The sequence below is a fragment of the Onthophagus taurus genome, chromosome 3, assembly GCF_036711975.1.
Source record: "Onthophagus taurus isolate NC chromosome 3, IU_Otau_3.0, whole genome shotgun sequence".
Classification (NCBI taxonomy): Eukaryota; Metazoa; Arthropoda; class Insecta; order Coleoptera; family Scarabaeidae; genus Onthophagus; species Onthophagus taurus.
In genome coordinates this window covers 7,444,871-7,467,079 of record NC_091968.1, presented here as the reverse complement: position 1 = coordinate 7,467,079, position 22,209 = coordinate 7,444,871, and the positions used below count along the sequence as shown (strand labels likewise).

Genomic DNA, 22,209 nt, shown 5'->3' with positions numbered 1-22,209 from the left:
GAAAAGTTTCCGGACCGTGTTATCTCTCGAAGAGGTGATCACAATTGGCCACCGAGATCTTGTGATTTAACACCTTGCGACTTCTTCCTTTGGGGCCACGTGAAAGAGAAGGTGTACGCCAACAGCCCAGCGTCGATTCAAGACCTCAAAGATGGAATTCGTAAGGCTATTGAGGACCTAGGGCAGCCACTTTGCAATTTGGTTATGGAAAATTTCATGGAAAGGATATTGTCCTGTAAGCGTGGTCGTGGTGGTCATTTGCCTAATGTTATTTTCCACTATTAACGGCATACCTTCTTCTTTATAATGAAATAAACATCCGATCATTTATACTAAAAAATGGCATTTTTCTTTGAATATCAAAATAACACCTCTTATTGGAAAACCCTGTATATTTTTGTATATTGCATATACAACTTGTTTACTTAAAGTTAAAGAAGTTGACTATTTCAAATTTTAAATCCATTTTGAATAAATTAGAAAAAAAACAAAAAAAGAGAATATGCTAAATCCTGTAAAAATGAGTGATGTTTCCGAATGTCGGAAAGATTCAGTATGGCAATATGTCACTAATTGTATTGAGGAGATAAAAGGAGAAAAATCCATCACATGACCATTAAGAAAAAACCTATCCACGAATTTTTCTTGTAACCCAAGATAATTATTAACTGCCATCTGCTCCAGATGTTTGAGTTCCAATTCTAATTGTCAATACAGTTTAAACTATGCATAATTTTGCAAACGAATCTTTGTTATCATTACGCCCCAAAATATAATAACTTACACCAGTGTAATTAAATAATGTTACATAACGCCATCTATTGCTGAGTAGATGTGTTTGATACTAGTATATGACATAAAGAGTACTTGACGAATAGACTGGAGAGTAAATGTTTATCCTTGAGCACTTTGAGTCTTAAATACTTGGTAGACCTTAACCTACGTTCGGCCAAGAGTAACATGTATAATTCATGTATATTGCTAATAATTCTATGAAATAATTACTGTATTTCTAACAATATACAGGTGCCCATTATGTATAGAATATAGTATACATAAAAAAACATTTTATACAAATGTTGTTTAATATTTTATTTGCCATAATAAGACAGCATTCAATTGTTTTTATTTCAGAAAACAAATGAGCACCGAATAACACTTAAAGTTTTTTAAATGGCAATATACCCTTTTGTTAGGCTCATTTGATAGAGATTTTCTTTCTCGTTACGATGACGTAAAATTTTAGTGCCCTTATACCACAAAATTTTTGAAAAAAATGTAAAAATTGTTTATTAAGAAAATTTTACAAATAACATTAATCTACTATCAATGATGCAAAAAGTCAAGGCTCGATGGAAAAAATTGCGGTAAAGTTTATTGTAATCAGTAAACATTTCTGCGTATCACATGTTAATTTGGAAATTTTCGGGTCCGTGGTTTTTCTTTTATCGCGAGTTAAGTAAAAAAAGTACCCGATTTTTGGGAGTGCCAACAACTTTGTTTACTTTGCGAATTTTTTTCTCCAAAACTATTTGACGAAAAAATTTCAAATTTGAACTGGTGGTAAACCGATGTGTTCTTAATGTACTTATGTGCATATTGCACTTTTTCGATATTCCATATAGTTTCATGGAAAATCGCGGTTTAGTAGCATGCGATTATTTTGAAAAAGACCTGGCGGATTTCAACGTCGGATTCCGTTATCACTTTTTCAAAATTAGGGCTCCCTAATTTTTTAAGAGCGATTTAATGTAATTACAAATTAAAGAGAAACAGAAATAAGCTATGCGGGGAGAGGAGGGTTCCGTCCAATCGGGAAAGATGGTGCGTTCCAGACAGTACGTCGCGCCTTTATCTTACCTACATAAAGAAATAAGGCGCAGAGAAAACGTAAAATTTGAGCCAATTGTTGAAGCGGAAAAAGTGTTAATGCCGCCTCTGCACATTAAGAAATGATGAAATAATTTGTTACAAAACTGGATCAAACCTCAGAAGCTTTTGAACACTTAAGAAAATTTTTTCCAAAGTTATCAGAAGCAAAGGTTAAAGCTGGGGTTTTTGTTGGTCCGCAAATCACACAGATTTTCGCCGATGAAAAATTTCCAACGTTGTTGAAATGTACTCAAAAAGCAAGTTGGAGCAGTTTTAAAGCAGTTGTTTCTGGATTTTTAGGAAATAACAAAGCTGAAAATTACAAAAAACTAGTTGAAAATATGCTAAAAAATATTGAGACCATGGGCTGCAGGATGTCATTAAAAGTACATGGGCTGCATGCTCATTTAGATAAATTCAAAAACAATATGGGAGCGTATTCAGAAGAGCAAGGAGAACGTTTTCACCAGGACATTATGAGCTTCGAACAACGTTATCAAGGCGAATACAATGAAAACATGATGGGAGACTATATTTGGGGTTTATTGAGAGATAGTATCTATGAACATAAAAAAAAAGTAAAAGTGTGCACTTTTAAATTATTTTCTACTTTTTTGTAAGTCATTTATAAAATAGTAATAGATAGTAAAACTTAATAAAAATAATGAAAATGTTTATTTAAATGGTTTCATTTCACAGTACAACACATGATTTCGGGACTCAATTCTGATAATTGTTTATGAAAGTAGCCCCAAAAAGAAGAACTTCTGCATCATTCGTATGGTCATGGTACATCAAATAATAATTTAAAAATTAATTTGAAGTTAGTAAGTATCGTATAGGGGAATTTGTCACGTTTTAGGGTCTTTTGTTTGTCATAACTGGAGAACCACTAGTCCGAATAAGCTGAAACAAATTTAAAAAAATTAAGAATTACAATTCCTTTAATCTGTTCATACAACGTTTCGCTACATAAGCAACAGTTTCGCAGTTATAAATAAATGTATGAAGAAAAAAACTATTTTTTGCCTAAAAAATTTAAATTTTTTATTTTTAATTCATAAAAAATCCAAAACGGTAAAAAGGAACAGTTTCGCAGTTATAAATAAATGTATGAAGATTTTTATATGTTATCTATGCATGGAAACAAAATTTAGAACATTTTCAATTAGTGTCACTATCCATCCTCGTTGAAGTTGACGCTTGTGGTTCTGATGACCTTATTTACTTAGTAGGTTGTTCATATTCATGTTCTGAGTCTGCATCATCATCCGAGTTACACATAATATTCAAGGGCATATTTTGTTCAGTGTGTCCACAAATTTCAGTGTCATCTTCATCTTCGGTGCGTTCATCTTCAAACTGCACAATTTTAGAACTCCACCAACAAACCTCCGCAAGCAATGCATCCATGACGTTAAAATTACATTTCCTGCATTTCCACCTTGATACCTTTTTGGCACAATTACCTCAGGAATTGGACGAACAAGGAGAGAGGTTCCACCAGGTGACCATGCCAATGGAAAAGCGATTCAAAGGCAAAAAATTGGATGCATTGCTTGCGGAGGTTTGTTGGTGGAGTTCTAAAATTGTGCAGTTTGAAGATGAACGCACCGAAGATGAAGATGACACTGAAATTTGTGGACACACTGAACAAAACATGCCCTTGAATATTATGTGTAACTCGGATGATGATGCAGACTCAGAACATGAATATGAACAACCTACTAAGAAAATAAGGTCATCAGAACCACAAGCGTCAACTTCAACGAGGATGGATAGTGACACTAATTGAAAATGTTCTAAATTTTGTTTCCATGCATAGATAACCTATAAAAATCTTCATACATTTCATAATCATTTGGATTTTTTATGAATTAAAAATAAAAAATTTAAATTTTTTAGGCAAAAAATAGTTTTTTTCTTCATACATTTATTTATAACTGCGAAACTCTTGCTTATGTAGCGAAACGTTGTATGAACAGATTAAAGGAATTGTAATTCTTAATTTTTTTAAATTTGTTTCAGCTTATTCGGACTAGTGGTTCTCCAGTTATGACAAACAAAAGAGCCTAAAACGTGACAAATTCCCCTATACGATACTTACTAACTTCAAATTAATTTTTAAATTATTATTTGATGTACCATGACCACACGAATGATGCAGAAGTTCTTCTTTTTGGGGCTACTTTCATAAACAATTATCAGAATTGAGTCCCGAATCAATCACCTGAAAAATGTTGTACTGTGTTTTTAATTAAAAATTAGAACCACAGATTTTGAAAAATATCGTTCAAGCGGTTTCCTAAATAAAAAAGCAAACTTTTTCATGCCATATATTTTTTTTTCGTCTAACTACGAGCTAAAGAATTGAAATTTAATGCTTTAAAGTCAAAGTCAAATTTTGTGTTGACCCGTGTAATTTATGTACGACTAAACCCGAATGATTCTAGTTCTAGGTCTAGTGTTAGTTCTAGTTTTACACTTGCACTGTGTTACTATGTAGAATTGACACTATACCTAGAACTAGAATCATTTGGGTATAGCCACACGTCTCTAAAAACGGCTAAACCCGAATGTTTCTAGTTCTAGGTCTAGTGTTAGTTCTAGTTTTACACTTGCACTGTGTTACTATGTAGAATTGACACTATACCTAGAACGAAAATCATTTGAGTTTAGCCGCACGTCTCTAAAGACGGCTAAACCCGAATGATTCTAGTTCTAGTGTTAGTTCTAGTTTTACAGTTGCACTGTGTTACTATGTAGAATCGACACTATACCTAGAACTAGAATCATTTGGGTATAGCCACAAGTCTCTAAAGACGGCTAAACCCGAATGTTTCTAGTTCTAGGTCTTGTGTTAGTTCACTAGTTCACTTTCACTGTGTTACTATGTAGAATTGACACTATACCTAGAACGAGAATCATTTGGGTTTAGCCGCACGTCTTTAAAGACGGCTAAACCCGAATGATTCTAGTTCTCGGTCTAGTGGTCGTTCTAGTTTTACACTTGCACTGTGTTACTATGTAGAACTGACACTATATCTAGAACTGGAATCATTTGGGTATAGCCGCACGTCTCTAAAGACGGCTAAACCCGAAAGTTTCTAGTTCTAGGTCTAGTGTTAGTTCTAGTTTTATACTTGCACTGTTACTATGTAGAACTGACACTATACCTAGAACGAGAATCATTTGGGTTTAGCCGCACGTCTCTAAAGACGGCTAAACCCGAATGATTCTAGTTCTAGGTCTAGTGTTAGTTCTAGTTTTACAGTTGCACTGTGTTACTATGTTGAATTGACATTAGACCTAGAACTAGAAACATTGGGGTTTAGCCGTCTTTAGAGACGTGTGGCTATACCTTACTTACACTTGCACTGTGTTACTATGTAGAATTGACACTATACCTAGAACGAGAATCATTTGAGTTTAGCCGCACGTCTCTAAAGACAGCTAAACCCGAATGATTCTAGTTCTAGGTCTAGTGTTAGTTCTAGTTTTACAGTTGCACTGTGTTACTATGTAGAATCGACACTATACCTAGAACTAGAATCATTTGGGTATAGCCACACGTCTCTAAAGACGGCTAAACCCGAATGTTTCTAGTTCTAGGTCTTGTGTTAGTTCTAGTTTTACACTTTCACTGTGTTACTATGTAGAATTGACACTATACCTAGAACGAGAATCATTTGGGTTTAGCCGCACGTCTCTAAAGACGGCTAAACCCGAATGATTCTAGTTCTAGGTCTAGTGTTAGTTCTAGTTTTACACTTGCACTGTGTTACTATGTAGAACTGACACTATATCTAGAACAAGAATCATTTGGGTTTATCCGCACGTCTCTAAAGACGGCTAAAACCGAATGATTCTATAGTCTGTTTTTAAACTAGGAGGAGTGAATCCGAAAGTCAGATTTACACTAGGAAATATCACCAGACAATATCACTAGATATTTTAACGGTAAATTTAAGTTATCAATGCCAATACAATGAAAACATGATGGGAAACTATACTTGGGGTTTATTGAGAGATAGTATCTATGAGCATAAAAGAAAAAGTAAAAGTGTGCACTTTTAAATTATTTTCTACTTTTTTATAAGTCATTTTGATAGTAAAACCTAATAAAAATGATGAAAATGTTTATTTAAATGGTTTCTTTTTTGATTAAAAATTAGAACCACAGATTTTGAAAAATATCGTTCAAGTGGTTTCCTAAATAAAAAAGCAAACTTTTTCATGCTCTATATTTTTTTTTCGTCTAACTGCGAGCGAAAGAATTGAAATTTAATGTTTTTAAGTCAAAGTCAAATTTTATGTTGACCCGTGTAATTTATGTAATTAATATGCGCAATGAAGATTTCTTGATCTACGATTAAACGTACCCTTATTATACAGGGCACGTGTATTTAATTTCGCATAAAATATAATGACACTTAATTACAAAGGAATGTTGTTGGGTAATTATTTACAACAAATATTTAAGTATCATTATCTAAACAAGCATTATTTCATAATCCTTTAATAAGTAGTAGGAATCGGCGGGGACATTGCACTCGACACCTGACTGTTAACATCAATTTTTTCCCGGAATCGTTGTGTTTTCAGGTTACGTGCTGATGTAAACCGTAAATTGTCGAAACTGTTTAGATATCAACTCAAAATGCAAATAAGCAAAACGTAGCAGCTGGTTCTTCGAAAAAATAAATAAAGTAATCCGGCTTCCGTTTTATTTTCTTTATTTGATCGGTGTTACAAAAAAAATCATTTCATTTTTACTTTTCTTTCTTGCACTGTAGTCTCGCATATTCTATTATAATCTTCCCCTATATATTTCTTTTATTTTTATGTATGTTGATACTTTTGCGGTTCTTACCCTCCCTTCATTTCATATTATTTCCAAACAAACATTTTAACCCAAACGTCGCCGGCCAATGCTATATTAGGTCCCCACTGAGTAAATGCTTTATCTTGCAACAGTAAAGCGACCAACAGACCATATATTTTTCGACGCGGGTGGTCAACTTCTTTTCTAACACGCGCACGTCCATTTTCCTCTTCTCAAAAACGTCTTTTCGCACGCCATTTCAACCGGAAAATTCCAATATTCGTTGCCAGACTATCTTTATACTAATTATGTTTAAATATAGGTCATGGTGCATGTAGTAAGATTTAGGTTTGAGGTTGAAATTTTGGTTGTCTGAATTTTTTAATTTATTTATAAACTGTTGATATGAAATGAAGATCGTATTACTTTTTGATTGAACCTTGTAATTTCGTAAAGGTTTTAGTAACGTGGGTGTATATAGAACGCCGAAGCGGCCTTCGGCAATCTCCGCCCTCGCCGCCCCCACTCTACGGTCGGGTTCTTTGTAAATTCACCGCTTCACCACCAAATCAATCGCTTTAATACTTGTACGACGGTCTCGGCACCTTTGTTCGGACCTCTCTCTCGAGACGGCGCCTTCAATTTCCATCTCGTTCTAGTTTCTTTCTTTCTTTCTCATTCAAAGCCCCAGGAGGCGTCGTCATCGGCCGACACGATGCAGTCGATGGTTTTACGTTCTGTTTTAATCGCCGTAATTGTCCGAGATTAACCCGAACCCATAGGGCACGTTCATAAACTCGTTAGAGAAGAAGAGGATTTTTAATGGGGATATTTAAAACGACTATTTTTAGTTCTATTAGAAAACGATGGAAATGTTGAAATGATGTTGTGAGTTATCGTTAAAGAAGGATCAAAATGAAAACGGTTCTTCACATAGTAGAACAATGGTAATTGCTCGGTACGAAAAGCGCGTAATGACGCGGTAATTGCGACTAACTGTTAATTTCACTCGGACGCCAATTAAAAAGGTTGGTTTCCGCGATTTCCTCTATTCCCATGGGGAAATACAACAACGAAAGAGGCCGAACGGACGGACGCTGACGGTGGCGGTACCTGAAATATCCCATTGTTACTTTTGTTGTTACCGCGCATTTTTCGTAACCGCGAAATTGTTAACAATCGTATTTTTGTCTCTGCGTAACCAATTCGATGTTTTAAAAGTTCGTTATACCACGTTCCTAAAAATAAACAACGTTAAACGAAAAATACTAAAAATGAAAGAAATTGAAAAAGAGTAACGAAAAAAATGTGTTCAGTACTAATTTGATATAACGCGTAATATCAGTAATAATGGAAAGTAGAAACAATTTAGCACTGCATAATAACTAAAACTAGAACTAATACTAGAACTAACACTAAACCTAGCACTAGAAACATTCGAGTTTAGCCATCTTGAGAGACGTACGGCTCGTAGTGTTAGTTCTACTCTAACAATAAGTTCAATAAAAATATGTAACAATTTAGCGCTGAACAACAATTAAAACTAGAACTAACACTAGTTCTAGAGCTAGTTAGTCTGAGGACGCACGGCTAAACCCAAAACTTTCTAGTTCTAGGTCTAGTGTTAGTTCTAGTTTTACACTTGCACTGTGTTGCTATGTAGCACAGACACTATACCTAAAACGAGAATCATTTGGGTTTAGCCGCACGTCTCTAAAGACGGCTAAACCCGAATGATTCTAGTTCTAGGTATAGTTTTACTTCTACTTTTACACTTGCAGTGTCACTAGAACTAACATTAGACCTAGAATCATTTGGGTTTAGCCGCACGTCTCTAAAGACGGCTAAACCCGAATGTTTCTAGTTCTAGGTCTAGTGTTAGTTCTAGTTTTATACTTGCACTGTTGCTATGTAGAACTGACACTATACCTAGAACGAGAATGATTCGGGTTTAGCCGCACGTCTCTAAAGACGGCTAAACCCGAATGATTCTAGTTCTAGGTATAGTGTTAGTTCTAGTTTACACTTGCACTGTCACTAGAACTAACGTTAGATCTAGAACTAGACACATTTGGGTTTAGCCGTACGTCTCTTAAGACGGCTAAACCCGAATGTTTCTAGTTCTAGGTCTAGTGTTAGTTCTAGTTTTACACTTGCACTGTGTTACTATGTAGAATTGACACTATACCTAGAACTAGAATCATTTGGGTTTAGCCGCACGTTTCTAAAGATGGCTAAACCCGAATGTTTCTAGTTCTAGGTCTAGTGTTAGTTCTAGTTTTATACTTGCACTGTTACTATGTAGAACTGACACTATACCTAGAACGAGAATCATTTGGGTTTAGCCGCACGGCCGAATGATTCTAGTTCTAGGTATAGTGTTACTTCTAGTTTTACACTTGCAGTGTCACTAGAACTAACATTAGACCTAGAACTAGACACATTTGAGTTTAGCCGTACGTCTCATAAGACGGCTAAGGCCGAATGATTCTAGTTCTTGGTCTAGTATTAGTTCTAGTTTTATACTAGCACTGTTACTATGTAGAACTTCGGGTTTAGCCGCACGTCTCTAAAGACGGCTAAACCCGAATGTTTCTAGTAGTTGTAGGTATGGTGTTAGTTCTACATAGTAACAGTGCTAGTATAAAACTAGAACTAACACTAGAACTAGAAACATTCGGTTTAGCCGTCTTTAGAAACGTGCGGCTAAACCCAAATGATTCTAGTTGTAGGTATAGTGTCAGTTCTACATGGTAACAGTGCTAGTATAAAACTAGAACTAACACTAGACCGAATCATTCGGGTTTAGCCGTCTTTAGAGACGTGCGGCTAAAGCCAAATGTGTCTAATTCTAGGTCTAATGTTAATTCTAGTAACAGTGCAAGTGTAAAACCAGAACTAATACGATACCCAGAACTATAGCCTGTTTTAAAACTAAGAGGAGCATTTTAAATTTCTCACCAAATTGTCCTTGAAAGTGATTGGTTGAATGCGAGGAAGGTTCACACGCTGGCAATTTTGAATTTGACAGTTAGATTATTGATCATTCGACAGTTTCGTGTCATTATTGTCAATTTACTTTTGTAAAATTATATTTTAAAATAAATACACTCATAACTTCAATGTTAATTTGTATGTTTAGTGTTGACGATAACAAACGAAAATAAATACACTAACAAGTAATAAAATAAATAATAATTATTAATTTAAATTTACCGCTAAAATATCTAGTGATATTTCCTAGAGTAAATCTGACTTTCGGATTCACTCCTCCTAGATAAAAACAGACTATAGAATCATTCGGGTTTAGCCATCTTTAGAGACGTGCGGCTAAACCCAAATGATTCTCGTTCTAGGTATAGTGTTACTTCTAGTTTTACACTTGCAGTGTCACTAGAACTAACATTAGACCTAGAACTAGACACATTTGGGTTTAGCCGTACGTCTCTTAAGACGGCTAAACCTGAAACTTTCTAGGTCTAGTGTTAGTTCTAGTTTCACACTTGCACTGTGTTACTATGTAGAACTGACACTATACCTAGAACTAGAATCATTTGGATATAGCCGCATGTCTCTAAAGACGGCTAAGGCCGAATGATTCTAGTTCTTGGTCTAGTATTAGTTCTACTTTTAGTTCAACAAAAATATACAACAATCTAGCGCTGCATAACAATTAAAACTAAAGTCCCTAGATTTACAAAGTACCGCGGTTTGACTATTCGCGGTTTCTATTGGTAACATTACGCCAAATTAGCTTTCTTTTTTTCTCGTGTTACTCTGAAGAGTCGAAAGTCCTTCTTACTGCCATTTTTGCAACTCCAAAGGCAATATTTTTGTAAATAAGTGGTGAGATGCAGTGACAAGCTGCCAAACCGCCATTTTGGCTCGAAAACAGGCTTCATGAATCGCGGTACTTTGTAAATTTAGGGACTTTAATTAAAACTAGAACTAACACTGCTACTATGTAGAACTAACACTATACCTAGAACTACAACTATTTGGGTTTAGCTTTAATTTTCATCTATTAGTCATTATTTGTCATGAGGAATAAATCTCCAAGTTTATGCATATACGGTGTGTCCCAGGATGGATGTTACAAGAGGTATAATGACATCAAAATTTTTGAATTTATTTTAAGGCTGAGGAATTCGAACTTTTCTTAATGTTATTTTGCCGTATCATGAACAAAAAGCTTACTTTACTTGAACTAAAAATAGTTTTCGCTTCACTATCAACACCGAGTTGATTTTCAAAATATGAAAATATTCTTAAAATTCTCTTCACACCAAGCATTGCTTAATTCCTCGCCCTTAAAATAAAATTCAAAAATGTTTAAATCATTATACCTCTTGCAACATCCATCCTGGGACACACTGTAGGTTGAGAATTACCTATATGTATTAATTACAACTATGTATACACAATAAATTATAATTATTATTAATTATTTATGTTATATACATGAATGTTATGTATAAAAACTTTTAAAGGCGAAAAGACCAGGGCCTAATGAGCCTACGGTCGGGTCGGTAGCCAACACAGGATTATTTCTCTCTCTCTCTCTCAAATACACATTTTTCTCGATAGTTACTTTATAGTTGAACCATTATGAGTCTTAATGATTGCTAATTGTTTACCTAAGACCTTAAGAATTACTCATTTCTCAGTTATCTACCAATTAACATAGACCAAAGTACTAATTTGTCGCAAACCTGCTGACTTTCTTATTGTTTTTATATAAACAAAATCTTTTTGCCGATATGTACTTTAATTTCCATGTTTATTTTCATCATCCACAATAAAATTGATTGCTTTAAACTTATTCATGCATTAAAACTAGGAAATGCTGTACCCATATTAGTATATTATTCTCGCACGCTTTAACGACTCTTCAGTACCAACAAATTCAAATTGAATTTGCTAAACTTATTAAAACATTATTTTAAGGCAACATAAATTGTTTCTTAATTAACTCTTAAAGTTAAACCATAAAAATCCCCATAAAAGCCGGTTTAACCCAGAAAAATTAATGGCATTACCTCAAATTGAGGTTAGATTTCTGTTAAAATGAAAATCCATTCGGAATATTTGAATAAATTTCACCAAAGTTGTATAAATTAAAATGGGATTAATCCCACGAAGTGAAGTTTATTTATTTAAGATAACTATCAACACAATAATTATTAATCTAACTTCATGTTATTGAACATTTTTTTATTCTTTAAGTATATGTCTTACCCTTGTGACAAATAACTTAAATTATTCGAGTACGTTAATAAATCACACGAGTTTATCATTCGGTCAATTAAGTCGTAAAAAACCCGGTGATAATTATAAAATAAAATTCCACTGGGTATTATAGAATGTAAAAACGTAATATTTTGAATTATTGCACTAGAATCATTAGATAATAATAAAATGTAAATTTAATCAATTTGAATCACGCCTGTTTTTGTAACATTAAATAATCTTGGGAATGGCAATAATTTTTCTAATTCGAGACTGTTACACGGCAAAAATTCGTTATAAAACGCGCGTATTAAACCAATCAAAATCGGTAGTTTTCAATTCCGCAAACCGACTCGGATCATTAAATCGAACCATTTCGATTCTTTCGATATATTTTTTTTATTAGCGTCCAGCTAACATTTTACGGCATGAAACATTAAATTTCATTATGTAAAGTCGTGCGTACGGTACTGGAAAATGAAGTAATTGTTTTACGTGTTCAGTAAAACTTCTACATAACGGACTTCGGATATAACAAACAACATATTTTTAAGTTATACTATTAATATTATCTATTATAGCTTATAAATAGAATCCAAATCGGGTTCTGCCCCAATTTGCTCTATTCCATGTTCATAGATAATCTAGCTCAAGATTCCACGAGTTGTTTATATCATGTATAAATCAAGGACAGTAGAACCAAATCATTTGGGTTTAGCCGCACGTCTCTAAAGACGGCTAAACCCGAATAATTCTAGTTCTAGGTCTAGTCTTGGTTCTACTGTCCTTGATTTATACATGATATATACAACTTGCTTGTGCAGCGCTAGATTGTTGTATATTTTTATTGAACTAAAAGTAGAACTAATACTAGACCAAGAACTAGAATCATTTGGCTTTAGCCGTCTTATGAGACGTAGGGCTAAACCCAAATGTTTCTAGTTCTAGGTCTAAATGTTATTTCTAGTGACAGTGCAAGTATAAAACTAGAACTAACACTATACCTAGAACTAGAATCATTTGGGTTTAGCCGCACGTCTCTAAAGACGGCTAAACCCGGATGATTCTAGTTTTAGGTATAGTGTTAGTTCTAGTTTTTTGCCGTCTTTAAAGACGAGCGGCTAAACCCAATTGATTCTAGTTCTAGGTATAGTGTTAGTTCTACATAGTAACAGTGCTAGTGTAAAACTAGAACACTTGCTCTGCAAGTATCCTAGTACTTAGGCCAGGCTGCTCTTCAATAACATTCAAAATCTCCTCCTCGACATTAACAATTTGTAAAGATTTAACTGCTCCTCCATTTTGCCCAAGCCTCGGATGAATATTGCCATTTTCCCTACCACGTTGCACCACCATCTCTCTGGAAATCTTTCTGCACAGAGACGAGCCGCAAGCACAGAATTTTGGCGTAATTCCCCGTGTGCCAGTACCATGTCCATAAGTTTTTCGTTAGAGAAATTATGCACCATAACTTTTATAAGCTTTAAATGTTATTACTTATTACACAATTTAAATGTCACAATGACACAAGCGTAGTTACAAGTAATTTCTATGTATTCTTAATTCGAAAGGTAATTTCAAGTATATCTAGAAAACTAACAAACTTTTGTTACACTTTTTTTCACTAATTAGTCGTTATTTAAGTTGATTGACTTTTATTGGAATAACATACTTCCACAAGTCACAGAAAAATAAAAAAAAATCTCTTACAAATGAAACTCAAATATTCAATAATCTATGTGGAATCAAATCAAACTCTGTTGGCATGGATGGCAAAAGTGTTAAAATACTTTCATTGTGTTGTCCTTCTTGTGCCATATAGTTAACTATTCCATTGAATGTTCTGTGTGCCCTGATATTTTTAAGATCGCGGTGACTCCAATTCCAAAAACCCCAATCCTCATGAATTGGGGACTTGAGACCAATTAGTATATTGCCTATATTATCCAAGCTTTGTGAGAGGGACAAGACGGTGCCATCTTGATGACTATAATGTGTTGCCAGTCTGGTTTTCGTCCGGGATTTAGTAGCGCTACTGCGCTTCTTGGTGTGACAGATGAAATCTTCAAACCAATTGACAATAAACGGGTTACTATCTTAACACTTTTGGATTTTTCTAAGGCTTGTGATAGAATACATCATGATACTCTAGTGGCTGCGCTTCATTATATAGGTTTATCTTCAGGTTCGATTCATTTAGTACAAAGTTATTTGTCTGGACGATAGTAGTTTGTTAAACTTAATGGTGGTACATCCAATACTGCAGATGTTATAGCGGGTGTCCCACAGGGCTCTATTTTGGGTCCTCTGTTATATCTGATATCTACAATTGGGTTCACTAATGTTTTGGATCACTGTATGCCATACTTTAATGCTGATGATACTCAACTGCTCTACTCTTTTAAACTATGCGATATGGAAGACGCTGAAAGCAAAATTAATCATGACTTAGTTAAGGTCAAAGAACTTGCTCTCAAGCTTTGTCTATGGATTAATGCTAGTAAGTCATTGGTTATGGTTTTTGGGGATAGAGCTTCGACTGAGTTTGTAAAAACTAACTTGCAATTAGTGATGGGTGGAAGTCGTTTTAGCTTTGGGGAAAATGTAAAAATTTTGTGTATCTGTTTCGATAAACGACTTCGCTTTGTTCGGTGCTTTCTACGGAGAGCTTACTGTTAAGGTTGCTTTACAACAACCTTAGAACGCATCTATGTGATGCCTTGGTGTTGTCCATCTTCAATTACGGTGACGTAATATATCACTCCTGCCTTGACAGCGTTCACACTGCTAAAATTCAAAAGTTATAACTCTTATCTGCGATTTATATATGGTACCCGTAGAAGGGAGCGCATATCACATACGCTGGCATGGGCTGGTTGGCTGAGCATGGCGCGCCGAAGGACTCTTCAGTGCTTGTGTCTCTACCACAAAATTATCTTATACAAAAATTCGCCTAACCTTTATGATAAAATTAGATTTTGCAAAATATCATACGCTATCGATACCTTACCACCGCTTAGACATTTTCAAGCGCAGCTTTACGTATTGTATGCCTAATTTATACAATTGGCTACCTGATTCCTTCAGGAGTCTTTCTCTGATTTCCTTTAAGGCAAGGGTTAGGACTTATTTAAGTGAGCGGTAAGTTGACTGAGCACTCTTCTTCCTTGTTTATTTTGAAATGGTTTTATAGCCGGGGGGAGGATTGGGGGCTGGCAGAGATTGAGATATATATATATATATATATATGTGTATGCTTGTTATATGTAAGTATACTTCTTATTGTGTATTTTAAGTTTGTTAATTTTAAACTGCCTTGTTAAAATTTATTGTTATTTTTTCTAATTGTACATGTATCTTATCCGATTAATAAACATTATTACTATTATTATTTGTCATGAGGAATAAATCCCCAAGTTTATACGTATAGGTTGAGAATCACCCTTTATAACTTCACTCATCTTCTTTCATTTCCATCATAAGTGCATCGTAAATTGTCCAGTGTTTACTGTCGGTATCTCTTTCTGTTCTTTTTAAACACATTTTGTCTAACATCAGCCTGTTGTACTTATTAGTAATAAATTTCTTATTCAATTCTTCGTGTCTTTGTCGTATTGGTTTTATATTTATTCTAGCGTAGAGGTGATCATTGCTTATATTGTGCAGGGAATTTTTAGGATGTCGGATTTTGCTTATTATTCTTATACATCTCCTTTCTGTTATTTCAATAATATCCTTGATCTTATCTAATACCGGTCTGCACATGGTTTTATAGATCTTCATTGCAGTGTTGGTGTGGTTCCCTTCATTTTTGTTGTTACTTACTTCCTTTCTATTAATGTTTGTTAGTGTTTGCATAATTTTAAGCCACAGTGTATTTGATTTACTTAACTCCCTCTATCTTTTGGGGTTTATATAACAACATAACCAAAGATTTATCAAAACTAAGAAAACAAAACTTATAAGGGTATCTACTAAAGTTGAGGTTCTACTCATCACTAGATGGCGCGAGTTTATAAATCAGCTTGCAAAGACTGTTAACAATGCAGTGCTGTATGACTGTGCATATTTCTTAAGTCTAAAGTACTCTTCATCTCCTATTCTTTCTATCATTTTCCATTCAACGAAAATTATGGTTTCAACAAATTTAAAAATTTATTGGACTGCTTCAAGATATTCAAAATATATCTACAAAAAACTTAGAAACAATGTTACAATAATCAAAAAGTATTGGAGCAACGTTTAATATGTATATTTACTATTAACTAAAGCGATAAAACATATCGATTTAGTTACAATAGAATAGTTACAATTCAAATGAGCCACATAGTTTCGCGCCATTCATAAATTAGATAACAAAGGTTAAATAAAAAGCCTTTTTCATAAACATTCGCATAAAATTAACAAAATGAATCGAATTTGAAGGACTTTTTAAGTACTTTAAGAAAATTTAAACAATTTAATCAAGACTTAACTGAAAATTAAGTTTTAGAATGTCATCAGATTTAAGAATAAAGTCCTTAAACATCTATTTATAATATCCATAACGGAGATGGAATAATAAAAGATTGATTACACCTTTTAGATTGGTGGAAACATAACCTAAGTTAATAACGCTTGGTCCAATTAAAAGGCGAATTGAAATTGCACAACAATCGAGTCGCGGACGCCACTGTAGCCGTTAAGGGGGGCGCCTAAGGCTGCGGCGGTGGTGGCGGCATCTCTTAAAAGCGCAAGTTATAAATAAAACCAACGCTTCGTTCACCGTTAACAACTATAAAACCGTTTACAGCGTCGACTAGGTAGTGAAAAAGAAAAGAAAGGATTTCATACATAAAAAAAATCATCCGCAAAACCGAATGCGACCAACTTCGCTTCGATCGGCCGATTCGGTGGATCGCACGTGTCGTTGCGATCGTTCCCGATTCTCCCCGATTTCCTAAACCTTACGAAGTAAAAAAGAAGGCATTTCTAAACAACAATAATACCTTTATGAAAAAAATTGATACAACTAAAATCATATAAATAAATTTTTGGTTAAACTTACGGCTGTTGATGGGTGTCTCGTAGGGGTGGGATACATCGTTGCCACACTTCTCTAAAACGGAACAATACACTGTCACGGGGGCCACCACCACCACCACCTGGGGGCCACCTTTACATCCAAATAGAGAACAACACTCCGCGTTTTTCTTATCCTACCACCACATCCTACGATACTTTATGAAAGAATGAAAGTATACAAACGTTACTCGAGTTATACAACGGTGACGACGACCACCAAGACGATCAAGAAACTGTTTGAAAGCGACGGCTGCGGCGTCGGACGCGCTCCGAACGGCGGCAACTCATCTGCCGGGACGCCGGTGTTGACCGTGTGGCGGGAGATCCCGTACCCACGTGGTTGTTTGCCCGTAACGTCACTAAAAACCAGGCCAATAACGTGTCTCCGACCACTGTAAACCCTCCCAAACTACTGATGACACTCGCTTGTTGGGTCAACGTGGACTTAACCGTTAATAATAACTACTCACATCTTTTGACACACGTCAAAACTGACACTTTAAAACAGCCATCTTGAATCTTTAGAAAACTGTTTTACCGACTTTGGTGTTAGTTTTATACTTGAAATATAGATTTATTTATTATTACAAATAAGAAATTCATAAATGAATTGGTTTATAATTAAAAATCGATATTAAATCATTAATTAATTACCATTAAACAAAAACAAAATCGTTGATTTTAGGAGTGATTAATTATGTTGGATATTTGAAAACTGTTTTATCGGCACTACAATTTTTATTAAAAATAAGGTTATATTTAAATGATTTAATTACAAAAATTGTATTAGAATTCAAAATGAATAAAGAATAGTACAAATATTAATTTAAATAAAATAAATATTGTAGGAAACATTTTTACCGACTAAATCATAATAATCCTAATTAATTTTTAATTTCAATCGTTTATTTTAATAATAATAAAATTAAATAATAATTTAAAAAGAATCAAGTGTTTAAATAAACCAACTCAATCTATTTACGAGAAAATTAAGTTAATGACAATGATAATTATAGTGTTCTACATTACCAACATAAAGAGACTATAAAATCATCGAACAGCTGTAGAAATACTGAGTAGACGTCAAAAAGGGGGTTCAAGCGGTGTGTGCGTGTGCTATTTCGGTGGCAGTCGGTTGTGTTTAAAAAAGAAAATAGGTAGGCTCGCGCGTTCGAAGCGGCTATGGTGAAGCTAAAAGCGCTGCTATAACGCGAGTTTTCTCTCAAAATAAAATAGAAAATAAAAGTGCGAATAATCGAGTAGTGTTGTGGGGCCCTTTGAAATAAAATAAGAAGAAGATGGATTACAAGAGTATCGTTTATAACGCCGCTCGAGATGGGAACCTCAACAGATTAAAGGTGAGTTCGTTTAGACCCCGCTACAAAACGGCCGCTGCCGCGGTTCTCTATAAATAAACCGATAAACAAGTCCGGCGCTCCGTTGAAATTTTTAGGTTGGCAACCAAAACGGGGGAGACGTGTGTGTGTATGCGTGTATGAGAGGATTTTTTGGAATTTTTTTCTGTTTAAAAAATGAAATTTTTTAAAAATCCGTTTATTTTAAGATTGATTTATGTATTTAAAAAAAATGTGAGGTTAGGCTTTGTTGTCATTTCTTTATATTGAACTGTCAAAGTTGTATTGATGTGTTTTAAAATAATGAGATTTCTTTCGAGTTTTACGCGTTTCGTGGATATTTTCCCGATTTAAAAATATCTATCGTTAAGATAAAATCGTACGTACTTGTACCGATTTATTTTTAAAATTCTTTGAAAAAATACTTAAATCTGATGACCTTACAAACTCTAAAAACGTCACAACGGTTTAGAAAATGATTAGGTCAGCGTGTCGAGTTTATTATCTTTTTTCCCATTTTATTTTTTTTTATTGTTTTATCGTTTTTAATCCCGACCTTATCTCTTTTATCACATTGCAATATAAAAAGTTATTAACACTAACAACAATGGAAATTTTTTTTAGGCGAAACGTTTTAATAACGGTTTATTTATAAAATCGATTTATTTTTTTATTTCAAAATAAAGGCGAGTAGAAAATGTAAACAAAGAAATGAAAGAAAAGTTAATTTTTAATATCTTAACCTAAAATAAAAACGTCAAAAATTGAAATGACATAATTAAAAATGGAAGTTTTTAGGGGTTACCAACCTACGCAAATTCGATTTATCAGAAACATTACTAAACGTTTCCAGCTCTAGTGACAGTGCTAAGTAACACTAGTTAGCGCTATATATCACTATATCGCATATTTTTAGTAAACCAAACTAGAACTAACACTAGACCTAGAACTAGAAACATTCGGGTTTAGCCGTCTTATGAGATGCATGGCCCGAATGTATCTATTGCAGGCAACAAACATATCTATAATTTATTGACTTTCTTTTGCCACCTTTGAATTTTACAAGCAAATATGTCCCTGTTTGGATGCTTACATCATTCGGTTTCTCCATTTTAATAAAGTCTTCCTTTAGTTCTTCAATTTCACTATCTGCAGACTCTACCATTATTTCTTTTTCTTCTGATTCTACAGGGTGTTTCGGTGACTCGGGGAACAAATTTAACCACATATACTAGAGTGAAAATGATGACGATTCATGTAAAAAAAATTAGTAAAAGTCCTCAAATTTCGAAGATACAGGCCATCAAAGTTATGAAATTTTAACACATTTTTCTAAATATCTTAAACACTATTTATGGTAATGTGCTGAAATTTGGTACAGTCATAAATATTATGTATGTAACATTTCCAAGTGTAGATCAGGTAAATCCCTTTTTAATTTGTTTTAGTTGATTTAATAAAAGATAATACAAAACAATAAATTTAATTTTAACGACAACGCTAACAGGAAAAATAAAACAAATACATAAAATAACAAGACAAGTAATAAAAAATACTATAGGAAATGTTCAAAAAGACCACATGTCCCTTCTGGTATTTAACGGAACGTCACTAAGAACTCGTCCAATCCTTCCAAATGTTGAGTATGTAGGCCATCAAGTCTTGACGGCAAGAAAACGGGACCAACAATGACTTCCCCCACAATCCCAGCCCAAACATTGAGAGAAAATCTCCATTGAGATTTCCAAGTTTTGAAAAATTTTGGATTTTCTTCAGCCCAACTATGTAAATTCCTTAAATTAATTATTCCATCTTTGGAAAAAGTAAATTCATCGGTGAAAAGTATTTTTTCTAAAAACTGATCATCAATTTGTATTTTCTGTTGCATTTTCTGGCAATATTCCAATCTAATTGGATAATCGGCAAGCTGTACTTCCTGAACCTTACAGCAGTGAAATGGGTAAAGCTGCTGCTCTGGAAGAATACGCCACACAGTCGTTTTTGACGTCCCAAATCGCCTAGCCATGTCCAAAGTACTATTTTCTTCTGCATGTTCTAAAATTAACTCTTCCAATTGAGGAGTTCGAACAGATCTAGGGCTGCCGTTGTTCAGAAAGATATGTTTTAGTGATCCATTTTCTCTTAATCGGGCTTCAATTCGAGAAAACATTTTTCTGTTGGGGGTTCTACGATTCGGGAATTTTTGCCGATAACGGTTAGCGACTGCTACGGAATTTGCAAGACATTCACCCAATGTTAAAAGCATATCGGTTTGTTCTCCAAACGTGTAATTTTCCATTTCGAACACTACAAGGTTTTTAGTATTTGTTTAAACGACTAAGCGTGTTTACAACTGTCAATGAATTCGTTTGTTAATTGTCATGGCAGATTTAGACTTTTTTTTTAGTGTTATTGAAATGAGAGCCTACCATTTTTGCATTTAACACGAAAACGGTGATTTTTATCAATATTTTCTAAGAGTGATAAAAGCTTCTAAAATAAATTTTCTATTAGAAACTGCAAAAATAAATGTAGGGTTACGATCGAACAAAAAAGTTCAACAAATTTTAGGGACTCCCTGTATAGCATGGTTGCCGCCGCCCGATCAAAGTCAAAATTGGTTCAATGATTTTGCTTGATATTTGTTTACCCTGTACCAAATTTCAACGCTCTACCATAAATGGTATTGAAAATATTTAGAAAAATGTGTTAAAATTTTTGAACTTTGATGGCCCATATCTTGGCCATTTGAAGACTTTTATAATAAATTTTTATCACCAATCGTCATCATTTTTGCTCTAGTATATGAGGTTAATTTTATTCCCCGAGTCACCGGAACACCCTGTATATCACTTTCATCATCTTGGTAATTTTCTATTATTTTCTTAGCCTTAGATTTCTTATTGCTTATTGCCTTAGTGCATCAACATTTTTTTTTTTCGTATATTAAATTATTAATGTATTCCTCTTTAGTAATAATTTCCGATGTATTTATTCGTCGTTTGACTCGATTAGTAATAGTAGTTTCAGAAGGACGTGCTACTTTCAAAAGAATACTTTCAAAACTTTTTCCGGGTGATTGTTCATCATCATTACAATTCTAGTTCTAGTGACAGTGTTAAGTAGCACTAGTTATCACTATATCACATATTTTTAGTGAAGCAAAACTAGAGCTAACACTAGACCTAGAACTAGAAACATTTGGATTTAGCCGCACGTTTCTAAAGACGGCTAAACCCAAATGATTCTAGTTCTAGGTCTAGTGTTAGTTCTAGTTTTAATTGTTATGCAGCGCTAGATCAAGAATTAGAATCATTCGGCTTTAGCCGTCTTAAGAGACGTGAGGCTAAACCCAAATATTTCTAGTTCTAGGTCTAATGTTAGTTCTAATGACAGTGCAAATATAAAATTAGAACTAACATTATACCTAGAACTAGAATCATTCGGGTTTAGCCGTCTTTAGCGACGTGCGGCTAAACCCGAATGTTTCTAGTTCCAGGTCTAGTGTTAGTTCTAGTGACAGTGCTAGGTAGCGCTAGTTGGCACTAGATATCACTATGCCCAATATTTTTAGTGAAGCAAAACTACAACTAACACTATTCATGGAACTAGAAACATTCGGGTTTAGCCATCTTAAGAAATGTACGGCTAAACCCGTGTATTTCTAGTTCTAGGTCTAATGTAGTTCCAGTGACAGTGTTAAGTAGCGTTGGTTAGCACTAGATATCACTATGTTGTATATTTTTATTGAACTAGAGCTAATACTAGACTACTAGTCTTCACACGCACGAAAATGTAAACAATGAAAAGTCAGTTAAAACCAAAACTAAAGCTAGGTGTCCACTTGAGAGAAAGTTCTGAGAG

General features: G+C 34.2%; 2 protein-coding genes across 6 annotated transcripts in view; one reads left to right on the top strand and one right to left on the bottom strand.

The window, feature by feature from the left end:
• The window catches only part of LOC111425093 (TLE family member transcriptional corepressor groucho), a 92,078-nt gene extending 74,652 nt beyond the window's left edge, over positions 1–17,426 (bottom strand). For 3 of the 5 annotated variants that reach the window (XM_023058858.2, XM_023058861.2, XM_023058863.2), the window contains exon 1: positions 16,974–17,425. In XM_023058858.2, coding sequence (XP_022914626.1) covers positions 16,974–17,009 — 36 coding nt within the window. In that variant the 5' untranslated portion in view covers positions 17,010–17,425. Of the gene's footprint in view, positions 1–16,973 lie in introns of all 5 variants that reach the window. The other 2 variants (XM_023058859.2, XM_023058862.2) reach the window with 1 other exon arrangement.
• A 621-nt stretch (positions 17,427–18,047) lies between these two features.
• The window catches only part of LOC111425095 (protein fem-1 homolog CG6966), a 40,448-nt gene continuing 36,286 nt past the window's right edge, over positions 18,048–22,209 (top strand). Inside the window, exon 1 of the mRNA XM_023058870.2 lies at positions 18,048–18,348. Coding sequence (XP_022914638.1) covers positions 18,289–18,348 — 60 coding nt within the window. The 5' untranslated portion in view covers positions 18,048–18,288. The remainder of the gene's footprint in view (positions 18,349–22,209) is intronic.